The sequence below is a fragment of the Scleropages formosus genome, chromosome 3 (genome assembly GCF_900964775.1).
Source record: "Scleropages formosus chromosome 3, fSclFor1.1, whole genome shotgun sequence".
NCBI classification, from domain to species: domain Eukaryota; kingdom Metazoa; phylum Chordata; class Actinopteri; order Osteoglossiformes; family Osteoglossidae; genus Scleropages; species Scleropages formosus.
The window spans coordinates 1,479,586-1,501,677 of NC_041808.1; the positions used below are offsets into that span (position 1 = coordinate 1,479,586).

A 22,092-nucleotide genomic window follows, 5' to 3' on the forward strand; every position below is an offset into this window, starting at 1 on the left:
TTACTTTTTAAGGCTAATTTTTATTCTGGAGCATGTAATGGGGGGGTTAAATTGGGCCTCAGATAAACTTATGTTCATTATCATGAGGACTCCATCAAAAGACACTGCCAATGCTTCTCAACTATCAAAAAGCTAAATGTATGAAACTACAGATCCAGTTGAACTTATTGAAATATAGCACTGCCTATTGTTCCAGCCACAAGAATAACTGATATATGCAAGAAAATATCTTTAGGGAGCAAGAATGCTTGACCACAACAGCACTTTTTTTTGGAATCAACCACAAAGGGCAACACTCTGGACTCTTCTCTCCTCCAGTCCTTTAAATATAGTTTCAAGGTCTTAGAACAACAAGTTAATCAATTTCAAAGCTTCCAAAAACTGCAGCAAAGTCAGCAGCTGGTAAAACCCTGCTATCTAGCCCATGATTCCCTGGGAATTTGCTGTCATTACTGTGTATAGCCTTGGTCTTAGAGGGGGAGGAATGCTCCAAGAGCTACGTTACCAAGGTACACTATGCCCACGGACTTCCAACACCCAATCGGCAACGTGCGGTGATGTTGAAAACTGAGGATCGCTGCTCCAGGCCATCGTGACCAACACACACCTGCCATACGTGTGCTTCCTTGTCCTGACTCAACCCTGAATGGGGTGCAAACACACTAAATCAGTTTTGTCTGCCTGGTACCTCTTTCCCCCATTTGTATCAATGGGCGCCAGGCCTTGTGGATTGACTAAAAATGACGAGATATATTTGGTGTGCAAACGCTGTAGTTTCCTCCAGAAATGAAACTATTCAAGTTGAAACTTCAACAACATTGCGCCTTCTCCCATCAGCAAAGATGAAAAAGGAAATGTTTAATATTTTTCAAACAACAGCAAGCATTTAACAGCAAGACCAATAGGACTCAAATGAAAATGAGTAATTAAATATTGTGAGACACAAATGAGCTAGCTAGTCACTGCATGGCTCTCAAACACAGTCAGAAAGTACTGAAAAGAGCAGATACAACCTGGTGGCTATAATACAATTATTATTGACAAGAGTGGCTTCGATCCAGCAGTATGCCAGTCCCTTCAGCAGTGGCAAAGGGCACGGTAAACAGCTCTTTAATGCAGCAGAAGCACTGGGAAGGACTGACGATCGATCAATCGGTGAATCGGCACGACGTTCGAAGGAGCCAGAAAGCGAAGCTGTTCCATCCTGTGACTTTTGCCAGTAACTACACAGTACAATACAGTCCATGAGAGCCCCTGGCGTTTCCCCGTACTGTGTGTCTGAGAGCGAAGAGCAACTCTTGATGTTCAGCATCACTTCCTCTGCTTGGCTCCAGTTACCCGAGACACCGGGAACATGTCAAAGGCCTCAACTCCATCATAAACTGTATGTGACTTGAGTGACTCACCACCACCTGGTGCCACTTTCCAGCAGCAATGTTCCTACACTCGCAAGCCCTCCCACGGCCGCACACACACCTTTAGAAATATGGATAACCATGTTTTACGTATCTAATCTAATTCTTTTTTTATTTCAAACCAATGCCAAAAATAGGCTTGACATACTGTTTGATTAAAAAATAGAGTTTTTTAAAAATTTTTTTTTTTTTTAGATTACATATGAAGCGTAGGAAAAGGAAAAAAAGCAGGAGGCAAATGTAAGAGAAGAATAATGTGTGATGGGGAGTCAGAAACGGTTTGTAGAGGCTTGTATGCAGCAAGGGCTACGGCAATACGGCGGGCACTAGCGAAGGTCGCTCTCCTCGTCCTGTATGGTTTTCTTGATTCGGAGCAGCATGGTGGTGAGCCACTGATCCAGGCGCGAGATCGAGTCAAACTCCTTCACCTGACACACAGTTACAAGTTCACATTAAAAACGAAGCATTTGCATGGCTGCAGACAGAGTGGGAAAAGAGCTCTAGGATAAGAAAAGGGATTTTAAATTTGTATTCAACTCTGAAAATATCTTGTGAACAAGATCCTTTTTCTAAACAACATATGCATGACACCATCATACATTTTACCAGTGTAACACTACCAGCACTATCTGTAGTAACACGGACGTTTCAGTTTGAAAGTAGATTACAGCACAGTATTGTTACAGAAGTTGGGAACATGTTAAGAACCTGATTAAGATCGTGACACTAAACCGTTTCATTTCATCTTCCTGGTTTTGTTAATTATATTGTTATTAGCGATTGCTAGGAAACTATACATTCACTTTTAATAACTGATGCAGATATAGAGAAAATGGGGGAAATAAATTTGCAGTGAGGCTCTTTAGCAATATTCTTAACTACTCTCTCATCAACATTTTGATTAAAACACTACTGTTGGCTGTAATTGAAATGAACATATCTGGGTTTTAACGGTGATACTGTATTCCAGTGTGGGCTTAGAGGCAGTTCACAAAAACCATTATGAAATACAACTAAACTACTGTCGGGAGAAACCAACGGTAAAATAGTAGGAATGAAGGCTAAGGCAGAGGTGACAGAGTAAGAGTGTAGAGAGAGGAGCGGCTGGAAGACGCACGCAAACACTTACAGCGTCAGTGTAGCCATCAACATTTTGCTCTTCATAGGCATCCAGCAGTTTCTGCTCACACACACACACACACACACACACACACACACACACAGAGAGTGCAACGCATTAATGCTTTGGAAAACGTGTACAATAAAATGTAGCACAGGGAAAAACAAGTATTTACAAAGCTTTACCTTCACCAGCTTACATTCCCGTGAATCGGAGAAAGCAGGGAACATCTCTTCATATTTCTGAACGGCGAGCTGAGGGCAGCAGACAAGGGAAGCATTAAAGGTCGGTGCTTTCCATCTGTCGTCACGTTTCCAGACACACGCACCCCTCAAATCCCACGGTCTCATGCAATGAAAAACCATTCCAGCAGCTTGTGGAAATATGTACCAATTTCTCATACAACAGGGTTATTATGCAGCACAACAGCATTTTTGCCTGATACATGGTCATTCTACGCCACACATGCTCATTGTGTGATCCTCACAAAGAGAATCACACACACACACACACACACACACACACACACACACACACACACACACGTCTGGAATTACAGCTCCAGACCCAGTATTGGATTCAGAGCAGTTATTCAACACAACAGAACAAAAGTGAAACAAACACTCATGGGAATGTTTCAGAGAATTATAAAATGCAATAAACTCACTGAACTATGTAAAGGGAGGGTGGGGGGAAAAAAAAAAAAATCATAGGCAAGACAACTTGGTGGGGGGGGGGGGGGGTAGAGACACCCCATCACAATGACAACCTCAGTCCTTTGAGTCCTTACAGAAATAAACCGTAAACGTAACTTAACGGTTACCTAAATTAGTCTTGGTTCACACAAAACTTGCTTTATTCATGGTATTTACAGATATGGTGACAGGAGGTCATTAACACACTACAGCAACATATTGATAACTTATAAAGTGCAATAAATAAAATAACACACACACACACAATTTTCAGAACCGCTTGTCCCATACGGGGTCACGAGGGAACCGGAGCCTACCCGGCAGCACAGGGCGCAAGGCCGGAGGGGGAGGGGACACACCCAGGACGGGACGCCAGTCCGTCGCAAGGCACCCCAAGTGGGACTCGAACCCCAGACCCACCGGAGAGCAGGACTGTGGTTCAACCCACTGCACCATCGCACCCCCCAATAAAAAACATAAAATAAAAATATAAATTGCAAGTACAATAAATAAGTATACAATTTCCTAGGAGGTGATGAAACAAACATTTGGAGGTTTACCTTGGCATTGAGCATGTCCACACAGAAGTGGCACAGCGCCGCCTTGAAGAAATGGTCTTTTGCACTGTATTTTAACAGAGTGTTGTCCATGGCATAGGTACCAACCTGAACGGACACAAAAAAAAAAAAACACTGAGTGCAATCCGAATGGAAGAGGAAAATCGAACAGGTTTTTAAACTGAGCTCAAAACACTGAGCAGGTGTCACACTCCCACCTGTTCGTAGATTTCAATGGCTTTCTGGTATTGCTCCAGCTGAGCAGCATACGTTGCTACTTTGAGAAGGCACTTGTTGGCAGAGCTGGAGGGGGGCAAGCAAGCACACAAAGCCCCATTAGATCTTCATCACACGCAATGTCCACGAGCATCGGGATGTCTGGGAAAATGCAGCGTGCGACCACCTCTCTTTGGGTGTGTAACCCGGTGGTCTGAGCTCAAGGCCCTGGGCGTTACTCATGTTGACCTGACTTGGTGTCACTTTTCACAGGTGAGCACTGCTACTCAACATTGTTAGGAGACATCCACGGATCAAAAAGACTCCGAGGAATATAAAAGTTTGTATCCAGTGGGAATCATGTGAGCAACACGGTAAAGTGGCACAGGGTTTCCTTATTTACTTAAAACACAGGTGTGTGCAGGCTGAGAGAATATCACACATTGTTTATATGTGTCCTTTTGGCAGCCTCCTCTCCCTCCCGTCCCATGTATGAATTATTTGTGTAAAATACAAATCGAGTGCGTGTCCTTCCTACCTGGTCGACTCTTCTCCTTTGTAGTAGTCAGCTGCCTGCTCGTAGTGGGCGATGGCCTGTAAACAGTTAAGATATTGAACAACATGCATTCCTTCAAGATCAATAGCACACGCAGGGCAAGACATTTGACGTAAAAGCAGTGGACAAATGCAGTGTGTGCACACATGCTTAGATTGTGAGCAGTTCCAAAAGTACAAATGCTTTAGTAAGAAACCTTATCAATGTCCACCAGCTCGGTCTCGTAGATCTCGGCAATGGAGATGTGGTGTTTCGCTGCTATGGTGAAGCGGCCCTGCAACACGAAACATGTTAGCACAAGCCCGCAAAGTCAGATTTACATTTATTCATTCAGCTGATGCCTTTCGCCAAGGCCGCTTACAATGTTAAGCTACTTCCAATTATTTACCCCTTTATAGAGCTGAGTAATTTTAGAGTAAGTATCTTGCTCACAGGTACTACAGCTGGAGATGGGAATCGAACCTGTAACCTTTGGGACCAAAGGCAGCAGCTATAATCACTACGCTACCGGCTGTCCCTAGCATTTACACAACATCTGAGACGCTGACCCTTTTTCCGCTCAGTTTACAGAAAAGAGCAGGTAAAGAATGTGTCCTGACACATTATCATCTCATCACCTGATGTTCCTTCCATTCTTACCACCACAATTACAGCTGCTTCGCAGTATCGTCATTTATTTGGGACCTTTGTGATATAAACGTAGCGCAGAGGAGGAGAGTCCCACTTGACTCAGACTATTCTGGAAGTCCTCATGTCCCAACTGTTAAATGTATTCGTGTTCATAGGAAACAAAATATAACTGACAAGTAAAATGTAACAAACGCTTTTCTGACACAATCAAGAGCACTTACCAGTGGACCACGTTATTTATCAAGCGCAATATGAAAAATTATGCAATTTGGGAAGATACATAGAGATGAGACCAGCGATGCCCCTTCGCGGAACCCCTCGGTTTCAGTTTCCCTACCACATCACGCTTTAGTTTCACTTTTTAAGAAAGGCACATTAACATGGGGTTAAGCTGCTCCCCAGCCAGTGACACGAGAATGCAGGGTTCCGCCGTTCCTTGCTGGAGATGTACTCCTAAAATCATATTGCCACTATAGAATTTCAGCGTTTCACAAGAACGCAACAGTTCAGCCCCACAGGTCTCACTTTGTGGGAACGGTTCACGAATACAGATAGATGTCGGTATTTCACCACGCTTCTTGAAATACTGATGTTAGAAATTCCTGTGTAGGTGTAATCGATGCTCTGTATCTGAACATTTGCATTTATTCATTCAGCTCATACTTTGTCCAAAGCCACTTACAATGTTAAGGTACTTACAATTATTTACCCAATTATACAGCTAGGTAATTTTACTAGAGCAATTTTATGGTAAGTGTCTTGCTCAAGGGTACTACAGCTGGAGGTGAGAATTGAACCTACCTCTGGGTCCAAAGGCAGGAGCTCTAATCACTGCAGTACCAGCTGCCCAACGCAACATTACTGGAGCTATTTTCAAAACACTAACAAGACAATTCCCGAAATCACTGTAGTTCCCCGTAACACCTGTGTGCCAAAATATTGCGGAAGTGTCACGTGCATTAAGGTCAGCTGTTCTGACGGCATTAAGAAGAATCTCGACGCGTTTCGTCACCTCCAGTTTGACGTAAAGCTTCATTCCTTAACATGAGATTCCTTTAGAGCGCATTACTACTGCAGTGATAAAGAGGCACTGGTGGGGGGTCTGTCCGCCCACGTGGTGCTCGACACCTCTAAGGTGTGTATTTTGAATTGAAGTGCCTTCTACAACAAGGTGTTCCTCCCGAGAACTGACAGCTCACTATCGAGCATTTACAAGTCACATTTGCTCGTAACACTGAATTCCTGTTACAGGAAAACCTGCGGATCACTTACAAAAAAAAAAAAAAAAAAACCCCCAAAAAGCACGGTACATTTAAGGCCATACAGAAACAGAATTCAACTGCATCTTGAGAGTGACGCGGTAAAACCGATGCACTCACCATATCGGTGTAAATCTCAATGGCCCGGTTCAGGCAGTTGATGGCCTCTTGGAAAAGAAGAAAAAGTGACATTTGGAAAATCAAAACATTTTTTTAAAAAAAAAAATTCACTTCACACAAGCACAGCTTTGAAATGTAGTGCAATTAAAACACTGGAACTAAAGGGAAATGGCTGAGTGCCAAAGTCTGGGCTCCAAACAACAAGGTGTTAGGATGACAGCGAATGCACTGAAGCACTGTAGCGCAAAGTGAAAGCAGGCGCAGGCTGAGCGTTGCGTATAACGTGCAGAAAGGCGGAGCGACGCCGGCGGGATCGTCGTGGAGCCGGTGCCGTACCTTGCGGGTCGGCTTTCTTGAAAGCGTTGCCGGCATCAATGAAGTTGGTGGCGGCGTCGTGTTTACTCTGCATCTGCAAGTGAAGTCGTGCCGCCTGAGAGAAGGCATTGCCTGCCGCTGAAACGCACAGAGAACAGAGACTGCGACAACACGGCCGAGCAACACCGGAGCGAAGGGCTCGTGGCCCGTCTTGAGCAACGAACGTCACCGCACACCATTTCCAAATGCACGCGACGTGTTCAACTGTAACGAAAAGATGTTTTTACCGCTCCAGTTCTTTGCCATCTTGAACATGTTGGCAGCTCTGGCGTACATGTCGCAGGCCTCCTCCACCTTCGACGAGCCTCTGCAGGGGAAACAAACAAAAACAAAACCCACCTCTTCTTTATCTGATGCCGCTCTTTAAAAACAAAAAATCTGGATCAAATTGGAGACTAAGTATAATTATTTTGAGCGATTAAAAGTAAGAAAAAAATCTGAAGACAGCTTTTAATTAACTTTTCACAAAACCTAGAAAGTCACTGGAGGGATGTCATCGTTACTGTGTTTTAACAGACTGCGAATGGGCGAAACCGTCAGAGAGGAACTTAAGACCAAATCGAGTTACGAACGTACTTCCGGTACCGGCGACGTTCGTAAGTCGAGGACCCGGAATGTTTACAGGTCCCACGGCTGCAGAGCGAACCATCGAGGTTAAAGTGTAGAGGGTGCAAGTGTGCGGCACGAGCCGTAAGGAAAGTTTACAGCGCTGTCACCGCGGTAAAACACAGCAGAGTAAATTATAACAGTGAGTAAATAACAGAATGACGAGAAGCGCCGCGGCCCACACAAAACCAGTCGAGCCCAACAACAACCGAGAGTAAAAGCGGACCGTGGCGGCGAAGCCTTGTTTAGGACCGTGTTTTTACCACGGTATTTCACCGCAAAGCCGAAGGCCTGTTTCAACACCCCGTGTCTGTCTCCCGGCGTCGTTACCCGAACAAGGTGCCGAAGAAGGACTGCGACGACTTGAGCTTCTTCTCGGCCTCGGCGATGAGCGCAAGCGCTTCCTTCTCCTTCCCCGAGTTGTCCATGTTTGTCTCCCCGGTGAAGGCGCTGCGTGGACGGCGGGCACGAACGAGGCGCGCTCCTCCGTGGCCGTGGGGTAAATAAGCGGCGATACAGACAGCGGAAGGACGCGGCACCGTGTGACGCGGCCACGGGACGTTAGGGATGCTGGCGAAAGAGCGCGAACCTCTGCGCCGGCGGGGAAACGCCGCTGCTTGGGAAGAACCTAGCGGCTCGAACGTCCAGTCATTTCTGCAACAGACTGTTAGCTCTTTGCAAAACGTATTTGTGGCCATTACATTAAACTTAGCTCACATTTTAGCTGCTTTTTTTTTTTTATTATTATTATTATCTGTCGCTGTACTTAATTCCCCCGCTGTGGTGAGAGGCGCGCTGTGGCCCCAGTACCCGTTTTGCACGAGGTGTGACACTTGCGAGCAAAACCCTTAACCCGACTCGAGCGTTTCCAGTTTAAAGGTCTGTCTGTGCGGGTCTAAAGTTGTGTCGTGTTCTTGTGAAACGCTGACATTATACGATCAAGGTATCACTTTTTTCGTTCATAAACTGTTCATCCGCGGGGCCGGCTTTGAGCAGACTTTTTCGAGCGCCAGCACTGCGACGGTAACGACGAAATGTCTGCGCACCGTTACGGTGTCGCGCTCGCGGTACCGCTGGCTAATTAGCTTAGCATCAGCTGCACGTCCACATCAGTGAACTGCAGGCGCGGCTCCCTAACCGTTAGCCGAACGGCTGACAGCTGCCGAGGCGTAACGCTCCCTCGTCACATTCATCACCATCAGTAGACATTAATGGGAGCCGCGCAAAATCCTCAGCTACTACCTGAGGCAACTACTAGCTGCGTACGTGTGCGCGCGATTCTTCCTTCCTTCATCGCTGTTACTTCATATGATGTGTCATTTCAGACAGTGTGTGCAAATAATAAAGAGATTACATGAAGCGTTTTAAATAACACTTGCTTCTTGCATAGCAGGGTGTATAACGAGGAAACCTGGGAGCGGAAACATGGAAACGCTCGCGAGCCGAGTCGCGCGCATGAATAATGCAATGACGTAAGAGCTCTCGCTGTGAGGCACGTGCAGCAGTGTGTTCAGTTCACGTACAGTCAAAATAATAGAGAAAGTGAAAAAACAGTAAGGAGAGGTGGGGGCATCTGCTGCTTTTGGACCCAAAGGTCGCAGGTTCGAGCCTTACCTCTGGCTCTAGTAGCCTTGAGTGAGGTACTTTACCCTAAATTGCTCCAGCAAAATTATCCAGCGGGGTAAATACCTGTAAATACCTTAACACTGTAAGTCACTTCGGAGAAAACTGTCATTTAAATGAATAAATGGAAGCTGCATTAGTGACCAGAAGTGATTCACTTCATCATTTTTTGGCAGTAATTTAGTGGGACACTAGGCTCACTTTGTTGTAGCTTGAAAGTTGCAGGTTCAAATCCTACATGTCACCGTGATGAAGCCCCGTACCCTGAATTAGTACAGTAAGAATACACTGCTGTGTAAGGGGATAAATCACTGTAAAGCTGATTACTTAACACATTGAGACACCTAGGCCAAAGGTGTGAGCTAAGGAAAGGTTAATGATAATAAAGTGACTGATGACTGTAAATGCGTTTGTTCGTTCTCCAGCTGGTGGTCTTCCCTCCCTTCATCCTCAATGAATTTCCCAGGCTACTCGCTGTCCAGCAGCGTCGGGCCGACCCTCAAGAGGCGAATCGAGCGGCTTTCGGGGGGAATGGGACGCCCGCTGTACTGTGCCGCAGTCGACCGGCGCAAGTCAAAGGTGTGGAACTACTACACGCAGCTGAGCGAGACCCACGTGGAATGCAACGTGTGCAAAAAGCAGCTGTCCTTCCACAACAGCACCACCACCATGAGGGAGCACCTCGTCCGTAAGCACAGCATCCGGGACAACGGGCCCCATCCCACCGTCAACACCATGCTTGCCTCCGCTTCGGCGACGCTGCTCCCGCCCATGCCCCAGCCGAGCTACCCCGGCAACAGCGCATCGACGCCCACCACGGCGACAGCCTGCATACTGCAGCCCGTGGTTTCCCTAGTGGTCAAGGAGGAGGTGCAGGACGCGGACATCTCGCCCGAGTCCGGGGACGCCAAACGGGCCCGGACCACATGTGGGACCAATAGTGCTGGAGCCGGTGCTTCGAGCACAAATGCGCTGTCGAGTCAAGACCAGGATGTGGCGCAGTCCTCGCTCTCTGGATTTGTGTACAATGAGAGCAGCAGCACTGGGAACGGCGGCGGTGGCGGCAGCACGAGGAGCTGCAGTAACAAGAGGGCTGCCCTTCTCACCGAACTCATTTTGGAGATGGTGTTCAGAGATCTGCAGCCGCTCTCGCTCATGGAGGAGCGAGGTTTCCGGATGCTCTTGAGCTGCTTAGAGCCACATTATCATGTGCCTTCGCCTTCTCAGCTCGGCAGCCTGCTGTGGCACCGTTACCATGTCCTGAAGCAGCACCTGGAGCAACACCTGCAAGCGAGCCTGGCACCGGGCTGCCTAGCGCTGTGCACCGAACGGTGGCGCTCTGTGGCAGGCTGCGGGGTGGGTGGCAGCGGCGGCCAGCTATACTCTACTGTGAGCGCGCATTTTGTCGACAAGGACTGGCGCCTGGCTCGCTGCGTGCTCGAAACCCGTCCCATACGGGAGTTTGGCGATGAAGCTGCGGGCAGAAGTGGTATCCAGCTGGGTGACATGCTGAGGGCGGTTCTGTCTGAATTCCATCTCCCAGAAAGCTTTGTGTTCTGTGTGGTGCATGACACGCCCTGGGTCATGGATGCCCGGGGGGCAGGTCAGCCTGATCAGGAGCAAAGTTACCAGCAACAGGAAAAGCGACCGGATGTGCTGTCCCGCAGGGTCGGCCCTGAGCAAACATCTGTCCAGAGTCTCCCCGCAGGCTGGGTGGCGCTGCACTGCGCCGGGGACGCGCTCAAACTCTGCGTTCAGGAGGGGCTCTGGGACGAGCCTGTGAGACAGGCGTTGGCCGCTGCTCGCGGGATTGTGTTGCACTTCCAGCATGACGCAAACGCCGCAGCGGCGTTGAGCCAAAAAGCGGAGGCCGCCAACAAGGCTGGGGCGCGGCTGCTTCTGGATGACCCCGGACGCTGGGCTACTGCTATAGACATGTGCGAGAGCCTTCTAGAGCTCAAGTGGGTTGTGAGCTCAGTGCTGGAGGAGCAGAAGGCCACGCCCAACCTGGCTGACCACCAGTGGCGCCTTCTGCAGGAGCTGGTGCCCATATTGAGGACGGTGCGCATTGCCGCCGCCTTCCTGAGTGAGGATACTAATGCGCCCATTTCCGCCCTCATGCCCTGCCTTCACGGCGTCTCTCGTCTCCTCGGGCAACGCATGGCGGAGAGCGGCTGTGCCGTGGCTCAGGGCGTGATGCAGCGGCTGCGTGCCGGAATGGAGAAGCGCTGGAGACTTGGCGAGGAGGACGTCCTGCAGGACAGCCCTGCTGTGCTCTCTTCCTTTCTGGACCCCAGGTTCAAGGAGCTGCGCTTTCTCAGCCCGCACGCGCGGAGCAAACTACATGACAAGGTCAAAGAGCTGCTGTCGGCTCAGGCGTACACTGAAGACGGGGAAAGTGAGAGGGTCGAAGACGAGGAGGACGAGGATGACGAGGTGAGGGAGGGCCCGGGGGCCGAGCTGGCGCTGGGACTGGCCGATCCCCTTTCGGCGCCGGCCGAAGCCACGCCGGACTCGCCCGTGTCCTGCGGCTCGGCCGAAGAAGGCGACATTATCGTGCTGAAGCAGCAACAGAGCGTGACTCCGGGCTGCCTGAGCGCTCCAAAGCAGAGTGCTGAGCTCGCGCTGGGAGGCGGCACCGCTAACCGGACGACCGGCCAGTCGAAGGGCGACACCCAAGCAGTGCCTCGCGAGCGCGTCAGTCCCGTGCCTCAGAGTATGTACGACATCCTGCTGGGCGAGGACCCCACCGAGAGAATGCCCGAGATACACCAGCAGCTCGAGAACTACATTGCGGAGCCGCTGTGCAAGCGGAGCCTGTCACCACTCAACTGGTGGCGAGCGAAGGAGCACCGGTTCCCCGCCGTAGCAAGACTGGCGCGCAAGTACCTGGCCATTCCTGCTACGGCCGTGCCGGCGGACAGGGCCTTCGCTCCCAGGGAGACCTCTGTCGCGCAGCGCCGGGCCACAATGGGGCCACAGCACCTGGACCACATTCTTTTCCTGCATCAGAACTGCAATTACATGGAGCACCTGAAGGGTGGGCACGGGGGCGGGCGGGATGGCAGTGGGGGCGGAGCAAACAGCAGCGCCAGCCACGGCAGCCAGCAGAGCCGCGAGACCCTGTATCAGTCGCTCGTGTCCTACGAAAACAAGGCGTGGGTGACAAGTGACGAGCTCTGATCGCTGTCCCCTCACCTTTACCGTACTGAGTGCGGTGAAAGGTGCTTGACGAGAATGTATGTGCACCGACGGCAAACCTGCCAAAAGAGCAGAAACAGCAGCGAATTTTTTTTTAGGAGTCCTGTGAACATGTTGTCTACTGTAGCTGTTGTGTTTGGAGTATCGATACGTAGGTACAGTGTTTGCAATATATGCATTAATGGTATGCTTTGTAGCATCTGATCTAAACATGAAAAAAACCCGCTTGTGATACAAGGATGTATAAGAAGTTATTTTTAGAATTTAATTCACACTCTTGGGGAACATTTACACTGTGTCACATTTCAAATTTGTACTATAATTTACTAGTGTTGTATTTTACACTATATCTGTGTATACATGAGATGTGTGTTTTTCCTCAAAGAACAATGACTACCGAGTTCAGTTGTTAGACGACGTCCATTACTGGACACGTGTGTGTCCCCAGACTGCCTCCGTGTTCACTGTTAAAATGGATCGGCAGTGTCCCACTGAGATGCTCAGCTCCTGCAGTTCATGCTCTTGGCAGTGTTTTTAATGGACCTTGCTGTTCCATTCAGCAATTTAAGGTTTAAAGAGCTACGGAGTGAAGAACTAACTTCGGGATCCCCAAACTAAAAACTTTATGAAAACATAAGTAATCTGTATGGACTGAAGAATTATGGGAGACATAATTAAGAGCCAGAGAAAAAGACTCGGTGTAACAATTTGTTTTAAGACCCTCCTGCACTTTATTTCAACTTTTAAAGACATTTCTCCAGAAATGTGCTCATGTACCAGTTTGTTCTTACTGAGCAAGATCGCGGTACTGGCTGTACCCTGGCACAAAGTGCTCTGTCTTCTCTACTCTGGTATTTGACCTCCTGCAGTCATTCAGCTGTTTTTATGGCTTTACACAAAATACTGTACAGTGCTTCCATTTGTGCCATTGTTTATTTGCTTACATTGTTTACCAGGGTTGAGAAGAAAACATTTTGTGGTGCTGAGTCATGTAAGCAGGTAAGAGTGGAACACGAGCAACTGTCCTGGTCCCCTTTCACCACCACCCAACATGCAGTCCTAACGTGAGCTTTCTCTTGCAGTGTCAGCTCCTGAGCCGTGCCGATGCCACTCTCCCCAACAGGCCGCTCTGTCTGGTGCTGCCCGCATCTTTCTGTGAGGCGCTCTGGCGCTCAGCCCTCACATACCCCCTGAGAGGGAGGCAATGGAGGACAACAGACTCTGGAGGGAGACGCGCACACCTGGGGGTCTTTGGCGACTCCCCTCTCACTTGTAGAACAAACCTCCTGGTCACAAGACCACTTAATCCTCAATCGGGGTAAGCTGATAATGCAATTCATGTGTAGTTTATTTCCTGTACATGATGACTTTTTGGAAGTGTGCAGTGCTCACGTGTCCTATCCTACAGGTGTTTGTGCACTGGGTTTACTCACTGAGTCGGCAACACCTCCTTTCTTCTTCTCCTTTTTGCTTCGCTGCTTCAAGTGTTTCGCTTTCTTGATGGCGTAGTAGTACTCCACGCACTGCGCCACGGACTTGCCCTGCAACTGCAAAGCGCTGAGAGGCAAACTCCATGTTTCAAGTCCCCTGCGAACACTCTTGAGCACGGGCTTACCATTCTCTGGATGAGCTGGAAGTCTTTGCCATGGGCCATCAGAGCTTGACCAAATGCTCTTTTCTCCTGAGGGCTCCACTGAACTGATCCTGACGGAGGTCCATGTTAGTAAGGAAAAGGGACACAGAGGAGCAAGACGGGAACCGCCGACACACAGACAATCATACAGTTCGTCCAGCTCAGATGACAAAGACACTGGGGTGACCAGTGGATTGCAAAATTACTTCGAATTTAAAAATACAGTATTTCATTGATAAATTGCTCACATAAAACCCAAATTGTTACAAATAATTTAAATATCTGAAGTGATTTTTCAAGCCCAAAGTGCTACATTTTCTGGTAATTTTCATGCCTTTTGCACTGGACTCCTCCCTCATATTAACATCTTAAGTAATATTTCTCCCCAGTGCTGGGATATTTGGCAAAGTGACACAAAATTTAAAAAAAAAAATTTTGTATTTGAAATGATTTGCAAGCTTCCAAAAACTTATTTTACTCAATGCAGTTTTCTCTTTTTATTCAAGGATAACAAGATTACCACCATGTTAAAATGATTGAAGTCGTCAAGTATATGATAGTCATGCAAGAATGGACTGTAACAATGTTCTTCAAAATTTTTGATGGTACTTCACATCTTCCAGTACAAAATCACCTCTCTCCCATTAATCCAGTACTAACATAGAGAACTGTTAGATAACCGTTTGACAAAACCTAGTAAAGACAGGCGCTCATCACCTGGGTAGTGATAGTCCAACATGGGATGTGACGCTGAGCGGTAGTCTCCCTTGATTAAAAGTAACTCCAAGGCAGCCTGAAAAAGACATCAGACATTTGATATACTAACTGACCGGTAAATGGGAAGAGCACATTTCAGTGTGAGACTGTGGCTCTGTACCAGGACATCACCCTGGACCTCATGCAGGCAGTGCAAAGCGAGTTCTGTGTTGGCGCCTCCTCCTGGCACCACACTGGAGCAGCACAGTTTCAGCAGCTCCTCCACTGCAACACATAAAAACACACATTTTTCCAACCCTTACCTTCATTCTGAAGAAGAGTACATTCCAGTGGTACATTTATTCACTTAGCAGACACTTTTCTCCAAAGTGATTTACAATGTTGATCTACCTCAAATTACTCACATAGCTTGGTCATTTTATTGGAAGTAATTTACGTTAAGTACCTTGCTCAAGGGTACTAAAGCTGGAGGTGGAATTTGAACCTGCAACCACTGTGTCCAAAGGCAGCAACTCTAATTGCTGAACTACAAGCTTCTCTTTTTAATTCTCACTACAGAATAGTGTGACATGTTAGTAATTTTTGAAACATTCATTTTCAAATAAAATTGTATAGGGTTTAAAGCAACTTTCTTAGTAATAATACAATAAAGCATCCAAAAAATATTTTGCATATTGTATCATAGAAGGGTATAGCTGCAAAAACACTACTTTGCATTTTAGCAGAAACATACAGAATGGTGGCGCTTTAGTGGAAAGAAATAAAACTATAGGCAGTTTTTGGCCGTTTCTTCGTATGTGACATTAGCAAATGCTCTGCTGAAGAGTTTAAAATGTGTGTGTGTGGGGCACCTTGTTGCTGGGTCTGTGGGTTGCTGGCGAGGTCTCCCCAGGGGGCCCAGACCAGCTGGGCTGGGTGCTCATCATAGATGACTCGCCCCACATTCTGCAGCGCAGGAATCTCAGCTTGGAACTGGGGGCCCACATTGATCCTCCTACACAGAGCACAGCTGTCTACGTCTGTTTGGCCAGTTTACACTTTTTAGGTAGACAGAACCTCAGCAGGTTTGCTGTACACAACAAAGGGCATGTTTAACATGCATTCCTGCTTTTATAGTTTTACTGTTTTAATAACATTAGTATGTTCAGCCTCCAGACAATGTACATAGTTAAAAGCAGAGTTATAAACTACTGTCAGGCTGAAAAGCACTGAATACGGTGCTCCTCTTACGGTTCTACTGTGACCACTGTCTCGTCCACTGCAAGGGAGATGCTCTCTGCTGCATCTGAAAGATGCGAAACATAAAATTAGTACTAAAGGCTAAACAATCAATACTTGATCATTTAAATTAAACATACATTGAGTCAGTCACAACGACAATGGACACACACCTTTCAACCCTAAAGAGACACGTGGAGGATAGACGCATATTTAATACAAATTCCGTAAGCTATTTTATATGGAAAGGATGGCTACGCTCACTGAGGAGACAGGAAATAAAAGAAAGCAATGCGCAATGTCCCCTGTGGGGGATGTTTTAGTATTTATTGACCGGTATAACTGCTAAGCTATTTCTCTGTAGGTCTCCAGACTGTCAGGAAGCTGAAACTTCAGCCTTGTAGGAGTGTGACTTGAGCCCTGCTAACTGATGTGGTACAGACCCTGAGGAGTGGTCTGTGTGCTGGGAAGAGGTGGGCAGTGATGTGGCGAAGGCAGCGTGCTCAAGTAGAGGGCTGTGCCTGATTGCAGGGGGCTCAACATAGGAGGGGGCGTGTACGGTGGCGCCTTGAAGCTGGGATTTGACAGATGATGCTCCGGGTAGATAGGGGAGCACAGCTGGCTCAGGTAGTCCCCTGCAGTCTGGCACCATTGACCGCTCTGCTCTGGATGGTCAAGATGGGTAGAGGTCTTTGGGGTCATGGGACTGGGAACGAAGAGTGTCTTGAGAAACTTAATGTGATGAGTCTTCTTGGAAGAGCCTGCACTGTCCTGTGCTTCCTCAGCCTGCCAGAATAATTACAATAATAAATAAGTCAACAAAGACAGAACTGTAATTTTTTTCCTCGGATTATAAGAGCAATAATGGGAATAATCAAATACACTGGACTTTTCTGGAGGAAATGGTGTGTGCTTTGTCTTCAGGCTGTGCCTTAAATCTGTCCATCTTACTGCCACTGATGGAGGGGTCTGGGGCTCCCCATCCTCTTTCTCAACGACAGCCCGGGTCCCCTCCAAGACTGGGACTGAGACAGGAATGACCAGCGGTGTCCGTAGATTCTGCTCAACAGCACAGGGCATCTTCAGAGCTTCACCTGAAGGTGCTCCCAGTCTCTTCATGCCGGATAAGGAACAGCAGAGATTTACTATTTACCATCTCACAGTGGAGCCCTTAACCTTCCATGAAGTAACATAACAGACAAGTGTGAAGGTCACTCTACCTGCATTTGAGCAGCACCAAGCAGAAAGAAATGGTCATCTTTGGTACAAGCTGTGATGGGATCACTCGGTGGTCCAGCCAGGCTAAGGAGAAGCCCATGTACAACGCTGTAAAGTACCTCTAACATGCACAAGGGAGAAAACAGTTGCCATGCATTGTGACAACATATTTTACTACAGTGCCTTGCAAGCGTATCCAGCCTGATACGAGCCAGTGGCATAGTGTGAGCAGGACGACGCATGGCATCGCTCCTAACCACCGTGCTAAGCTGTGGACACCAACCCCAACAGATTCAAAATTGTTACTGTGGCAGGACTTGATTGTACCACATAGTATTTTGTCTTTAAATATCTTCTGTTTGATCTAGGGTCTAAATACCCTTGCAAAGCACTGTGCAACATGAAATTTTACCACCTTCACCTTACCTGTCAGAAGCCTCCTGAAGATCATCTTCACCACCACTGGTGTGAGGATACCTTAACTGTGCAGTCAAAGAAAACAAGTTTAAGTGGCAAATAAGGGTAGCGGTTAAAGACCTGGACTTGCAATATGAAGTCTGCTGAAGGACCTTTGACCAATGTTCCTGCCTTCACTTGCTCCCATAAAATACTCCTCTATCGCAGTAGGTCAAATACTGTTTGTTATAAGATGGTATGTACAGCAGATGGTGTCTACACTGTCTAGGGTTTTTTGTTGCAAAACCATTTTGTAGTGATGTACAAAGTTTACCCAATGAGCACCATCTAGATTTTACATGTTTTCTCTGAATGTTGAACAAATTTGGGCATAATACAATATAAGGAAATTTTTAAAAAAAAATAAATAAATAAATAAAAAAACTGAAAGCCCTTAGCCAATCCTCTGAATGCCAGTTTTATCATGCGTCTAAGCACAGGGTAGTTTCCCATTACTTACATATTTACAGAACTGATCTTCTGTAATCACACTAGACTGCTCAACATGTATACATTTCCAACATCAATTTAGAAAGCAACATAAAGTTTGTAAACTAACAAAGCAGAAAGGGAAACAGATGACACCGAAAAGGCTATTTACGTCACTAATGTAACACGACTTTGAATGTGAGGCTCTTGACCTGATGCAATCAAATCAAAACGAAGACATACGTCGATATACCACCAACACAAGGCCTAACTCAGCCTTGGTCACTCTGTTCAGTGAGATAGCATGAGAAAAGTGATGAGTGACGTCGCTGTGAGGTTGGTTGTCAACATTAGAGAGATGGTGATTTGGTGATGGACATGGTAATGCATAATCGAACTGCAGTCAGGATAGCGTGTGTAGTGGTTATAGCTGCTGCCTTTGGATCAATGGTCAGAGGTTCAAATCTCACATCAGGCTGTAGTACCCTTAAGCAAGATACCTTAAATTGCTCCAGTAAAATTATCCAGATAGGTAAATAACTGTAGGTAATTTAATACTGTGAATTGCTTTGGAGAAAAACATCAGATGAATGTAAAAACCTATACACACAATTATGACATTGCAAAACCACAGGAAAGGTCTGACTTTTCAGACACTGTACATGTAAAGATACCATTACTGGGTTGGGTAAGACCATACCTCAGAGAGCTGCCCAGAGTTGAGACTAGCGTTGATGTCTGCAGTGAAGGAGGTCACTGCCACCCTGCTTGGAGAGAATTGGGATAGAGAGCGTGGCTGCAGATGCTGCTGAGAAGCTAAACACTTTCTAGGGTGAAGTGGTGGAAGGAGATCTGACCCCTTTACATTATTCTTCCTTATCATTGTCTTCTTACTGTCTGTCCTTGAGGGATGGAAAGTAGGGGGCTGAAGGTGCACCACTGCACTGGGGAATGAGACAAGGGATCTGGATGATAAAATGGAGTTTTTCTGAACCAAGTGGGTTTCACTAGAATGGCTAGGAACATGGTTTGAAGCTGTGATGGGATCCAAAGGGGTGAAAGGGGTTGAGTCTTTGAAGATGGTGAACAAGTGGGGTTCGAGCTCTTTTTTTGTTGCAACTGAAGACTGACTCTGTTTAGGCTCCCAAGAGGCTATCTCTACAGTAAGATCCTCACCTGAATTCACCACCTCCTTGTAGGGATGAAATGAGAAAAGTCTGTCAAGGGGTTGGAGCTCAGGGAAGTCCAGTGGACTCACCCAGGAAAGACCCCCAGATTTGCTGCTGGGCTCTGGCTTCAGGCTACAGCGGTGCTGCAGACCACAAAATGTCCTCTGATGAGGACGTGGCTCATGTTCTTGGTCATCAGAAGGGCTTTTACCATCTCCTTGCAACCATGGATCCAAGGCCTGGGAAGGAAAGCTTCTTACCCCAAGGCCACCTACAGAGGAAAATCCCAAGTAACTGGGTTCCTTTTTAAAGGTACCACAATTTCTAATTATGTATTGTGTCTCAGGCATAGGCTTTGGTGGAACAGGGAAGATGGAACAACAGTCAATGTAGTCAGCTGAGCCTGCTAAATGAGGAACCCCAGCGACAGAACAAGCCTTCCACTGGGCTTCGACAGGGTCAACTGGATTACGGGAAACTGTCTGAGAGGAGGTCGAAATAAGGCAGCCCCCATGGTGTGGGCTACACTGGTGATGATGTAGAGAATGGCCATCGAAACAGCACCTCTGCCATGATCCAGGGGTTGTGCTTTGGAACAGGTTCTTCTGATGTGTTACCAGGTGCACACTGCTGCAAACAAGTGAAATGTTACCATGGTAACTACATGGTGCTGTACTTCTACAAATTAACTACATCATGACAGTCAATCCAAACTCTTTTGACAGCAGGAGATTAATAGCAAAAATGTAGAAGTTTGTTGTGCAGTGTAGGTGTAACACTCACAGATGATCGTGGCACTTAAATGACCGTTGGCAAACAGGGCATACGTGTTGTCCATCTTGATGGTGAGTCAGCAGATGTTTGTTCAACATCTTGACTGTGCTAAACACTTCATGACAAAGAGAGCACTTGTGAGGTGCGGTCCTCATGATCCATGACGGTATAGTCCCATACACCCCCAGTGGGTTCTTGTTCATCCCCGTGAAAATATGATCAAGAGAAGTAGCCGAGGTCACCCCTTTTGAGTAAAAAAGAAAAGTTGCACCGGTTATCGATTGCTGCTTACTAATGTATATTACACATTACTTTTACTACATTAAAACATACTGAACAATAAACAGGGTGCAAATAAATTCAACTGTCAGCAGAAAACATTGACCATCTCACCGTGTCTTCCAGCAGTTACAGGTTTTGGTGTTACTGGTTGCCCTTTATCCACAGCTGACAAAGAGCTCAGCGGTGGAGTGATGGGATCAATAACAATAATGTCATCGTTGGCAGAAAGGGTGGACAAACACACATCAGAAGGATCGCTGCTGGCTTCATCCTGAATCCGAGCACTGAAGAATCTCTCCTGAAGCATGTTGTCCTCCCGATGAGCCATTGCTCACACACACACACACACACACACACACACACACACACACACATTAAAACACAGGACTCTGCAGCAGTGACACTGGTTGTGAAATTAAATGCTCAGCAAAAAGGTGCACTTTCAGCAATGGATACTTTAGCCAGAACCTTACATGGAAATAAGTTCATTTCAATCAGTGTAAAACCAAAACAGTATTAATAGAGTCTGGTGTTGATAATAAATTTGATATTAACAGTGACAATTTTCAAAACTCTTTAGGTGTTATTAATACTCATGCTTGTCCAAGACCATGGAAATTAATACCTTTTTCCACACTTCTGTCACTTACTATTAGCCACTGCTATTGTGAAAATTACTGTAATAATATATAAATACCTAACTCGTTTAATTTAATAAATTAATGAATAGAATAACATTAAAAAAATAAAACTTTAGTCATTTTAAAAATCAGTGAGGCAGCTAACTGCTTCCACTTTCCTACAACATTTCGGCTAACAACTAGTAAACTACTACAACTAGGAAAGCTTTTTCAAAAAAAGGTGTCAAATAAAATATTAAAGTATAGCCGTGTGTTGTGGATTTGTGAAGCATTAGTAATACAACGAATTCTTTAATGTGAAACTAACTGTGAGGGGCGATTTTTCCTCAAAATTAATGGGCTGGGAGACTTTGTGCGCATGCGCAGGTAATGAACACTAACAGTCGGTCTCCTGATCAAACTGATCATAGACGCGTCATTGACATAAAGCGGCCGGCCAGGAGTGACGCGACTTCCGGTAACACTGCGTTTGGCGCGAGGAAAGGACACTTCGTTACCACAGCACCGCAACGCCTGCTTGCGCGGGTCGATAAGAATGGTGACTAGGCTCTTTTTAATATTCCGATTTGAGAGACAGTAAAAAAAATCATTATCATATCTTAATAAATAACACAAATTGAAAAGGTAAAGATTTAACTACTTACTCACTGACTTCTCCACTACAAATACAATACAATAGTACACATTTAGTACAAGCTGTAAATATCCACCACAAATTAACCAGTGCTTCTGAACAGTGAAATGCTGCTCGTTTACAGAACTTAAAATGATTTAACTAAGGTTTAACGCGGATTAATTGTGCGACAACCTTTAAATATTGGTAATTGCTCCTGAGTCTGAATTCTTTCCTGTACGATTTTGCAGACATTTATATTTGGATTTCCTTTGATTCCCCCGCCCCCACTTAATTAGTACTAATACTACTATCATTTAGTTGGAGCCTGTCTTATCAAGTGCAACTCAGGATATTTCTTTATTACCACCAATGTTGATGGAAATGTTTTTAGCTCAGTTGATGTGACAGGACAAGTTCAAATAACCTATTCAGCTAGATCCTTTCTTCTTATAAAGTAGCCAGGGTTAAAGCCCTACCTGCACAGTATCTTGAACACCTGCACAAGTCCATATTCAGGGAACAATAAGTTACAAATAACTCCCGTTCGCCGCTTAAAACAGCCTGTT

The 22,092-nt window shown here is 46.4% G+C and overlaps 3 protein-coding genes across 10 annotated transcripts; 1 reads left to right on the top strand and 2 right to left on the bottom strand.

Moving 5' to 3' along the window:
- Window positions 1-838: 838 nt before the first annotated feature.
- napaa (N-ethylmaleimide-sensitive factor attachment protein, alpha a) lies at window positions 839-8,305 on the bottom strand. The gene is made up of 11 exons (XM_018736409.2): window positions 7,880-8,305; window positions 7,171-7,250; window positions 6,905-7,021; window positions 6,569-6,615; window positions 4,756-4,833; window positions 4,542-4,597; window positions 4,006-4,090; window positions 3,791-3,895; window positions 2,721-2,789; window positions 2,545-2,595; window positions 839-1,843 (listed from the first exon to the last, which is right to left on the bottom strand). Exons 1-11 carry the CDS (start codon window positions 8,245-8,247, stop codon window positions 1,742-1,744), a joined length of 1,158 nt encoding a protein of 385 aa, XP_018591925.1. The 5' UTR covers window positions 8,248-8,305; the 3' UTR covers window positions 839-1,741.
- Window positions 8,306-8,417: 112 nt separating this feature from the next.
- On the top strand, window positions 8,418-13,665 carry zbed4l2 (zinc finger BED-type containing 4-like 2). 3 transcript variants are annotated; one of them, XR_001965341.2, is made up of 3 exons: window positions 8,510-9,021; window positions 9,598-13,372; window positions 13,456-13,665. XR_001965341.2 is itself a non-coding variant. In XM_018736406.2 (2 exons), the coding sequence occupies exon 2, from the start codon at window positions 9,626-9,628 to the stop codon at window positions 12,353-12,355; it is 2,730 nt and encodes a 909-aa protein (XP_018591922.2). In that variant the 5' UTR covers window positions 8,418-8,492; window positions 9,598-9,625; the 3' UTR covers window positions 12,356-13,665. The 3 variants fall into 3 exon arrangements, 2 of the variants coding, with proteins under 2 accessions (XP_018591922.2, XP_018591921.2); XM_018736406.2 differs by lacking the exon at window positions 8,510-9,021 and adding an exon at window positions 8,418-8,492 and having other exon boundaries at window positions 9,598-13,665; XM_018736405.2 differs by having other exon boundaries at window positions 9,598-13,665.
- On the bottom strand, window positions 13,484-22,073 carry znf541 (zinc finger protein 541). 6 transcript variants are annotated; one of them, XM_018736403.1, is made up of 15 exons: window positions 22,003-22,073; window positions 20,381-20,599; window positions 19,997-20,231; window positions 18,745-19,843; window positions 17,586-17,641; window positions 17,162-17,243; window positions 16,893-17,054; window positions 16,385-16,727; window positions 15,954-16,008; window positions 15,575-15,717; window positions 14,884-14,987; window positions 14,724-14,799; window positions 13,989-14,077; window positions 13,807-13,920; window positions 13,484-13,563 (listed from the first exon to the last, which is right to left on the bottom strand). In XM_018736403.1, the coding sequence occupies exons 1-15, from the start codon at window positions 22,034-22,036 to the stop codon at window positions 13,546-13,548; spliced, it is 2,829 nt and encodes a 942-aa protein (XP_018591919.1). In that variant the 5' UTR covers window positions 22,037-22,073; the 3' UTR covers window positions 13,484-13,545. The 6 variants fall into 6 exon arrangements, with proteins under 6 accessions (XP_018591919.1, XP_018591918.1, XP_018591916.1 ...); XM_018736402.1 differs by having other exon boundaries at window positions 13,807-14,077; XM_018736400.2 differs by lacking the exon at window positions 13,484-13,563 and having other exon boundaries at window positions 13,691-13,920; window positions 18,745-19,840.
- Window positions 22,074-22,092: the final 19 nt, after the last annotated feature.

Coding starts and splice junctions, on each gene's coding strand:
- napaa (XM_018736409.2), bottom strand. CDS start 8,247: ATGGCCACAAATACGTTTTGCAAAGAGCTAACAGTCTGTTGCAGAAAT. Junction 6,616..6,904: donor CAAGAAAGCCGACCCGCAAG/GTACGGCACCGG, acceptor TTCTTTTCCAAG/AGGCCATCAACTGCCTGAAC. Junction 4,598..4,755: donor AGCTGGTGGACATTGATAAG/GTTTCTTACTAA, acceptor AACTGTTTACAG/GCCATCGCCCACTACGAGCA.
- zbed4l2 (XM_018736405.2), top strand. CDS start 8,975: ATGGAAACGCTCGCGAGCCGAGTCGCGCGCATGAATAATGCAATGAC. Junction 9,022..9,597: donor CGCATGAATAATGCAATGAC/GTAAGAGCTCTC, acceptor TTCGTTCTCCAG/CTGGTGGTCTTCCCTCCCTT.
- znf541 (XM_018736399.2), bottom strand. CDS start 22,036: ATGGACTTGTGCAGGTGTTCAAGATACTGTGCAG. Junction 14,800..14,883: donor AGGTCCAGGGTGATGTCCTG/GTACAGAGCCAC, acceptor TGTCTTTTTCAG/GCTGCCTTGGAGTTACTTTT. Junction 14,078..14,723: donor GTTGGACTATCACTACCCAG/GTGATGAGCGCC, acceptor GACCTCCGTCAG/GATCAGTTCAGTGGAGCCCT.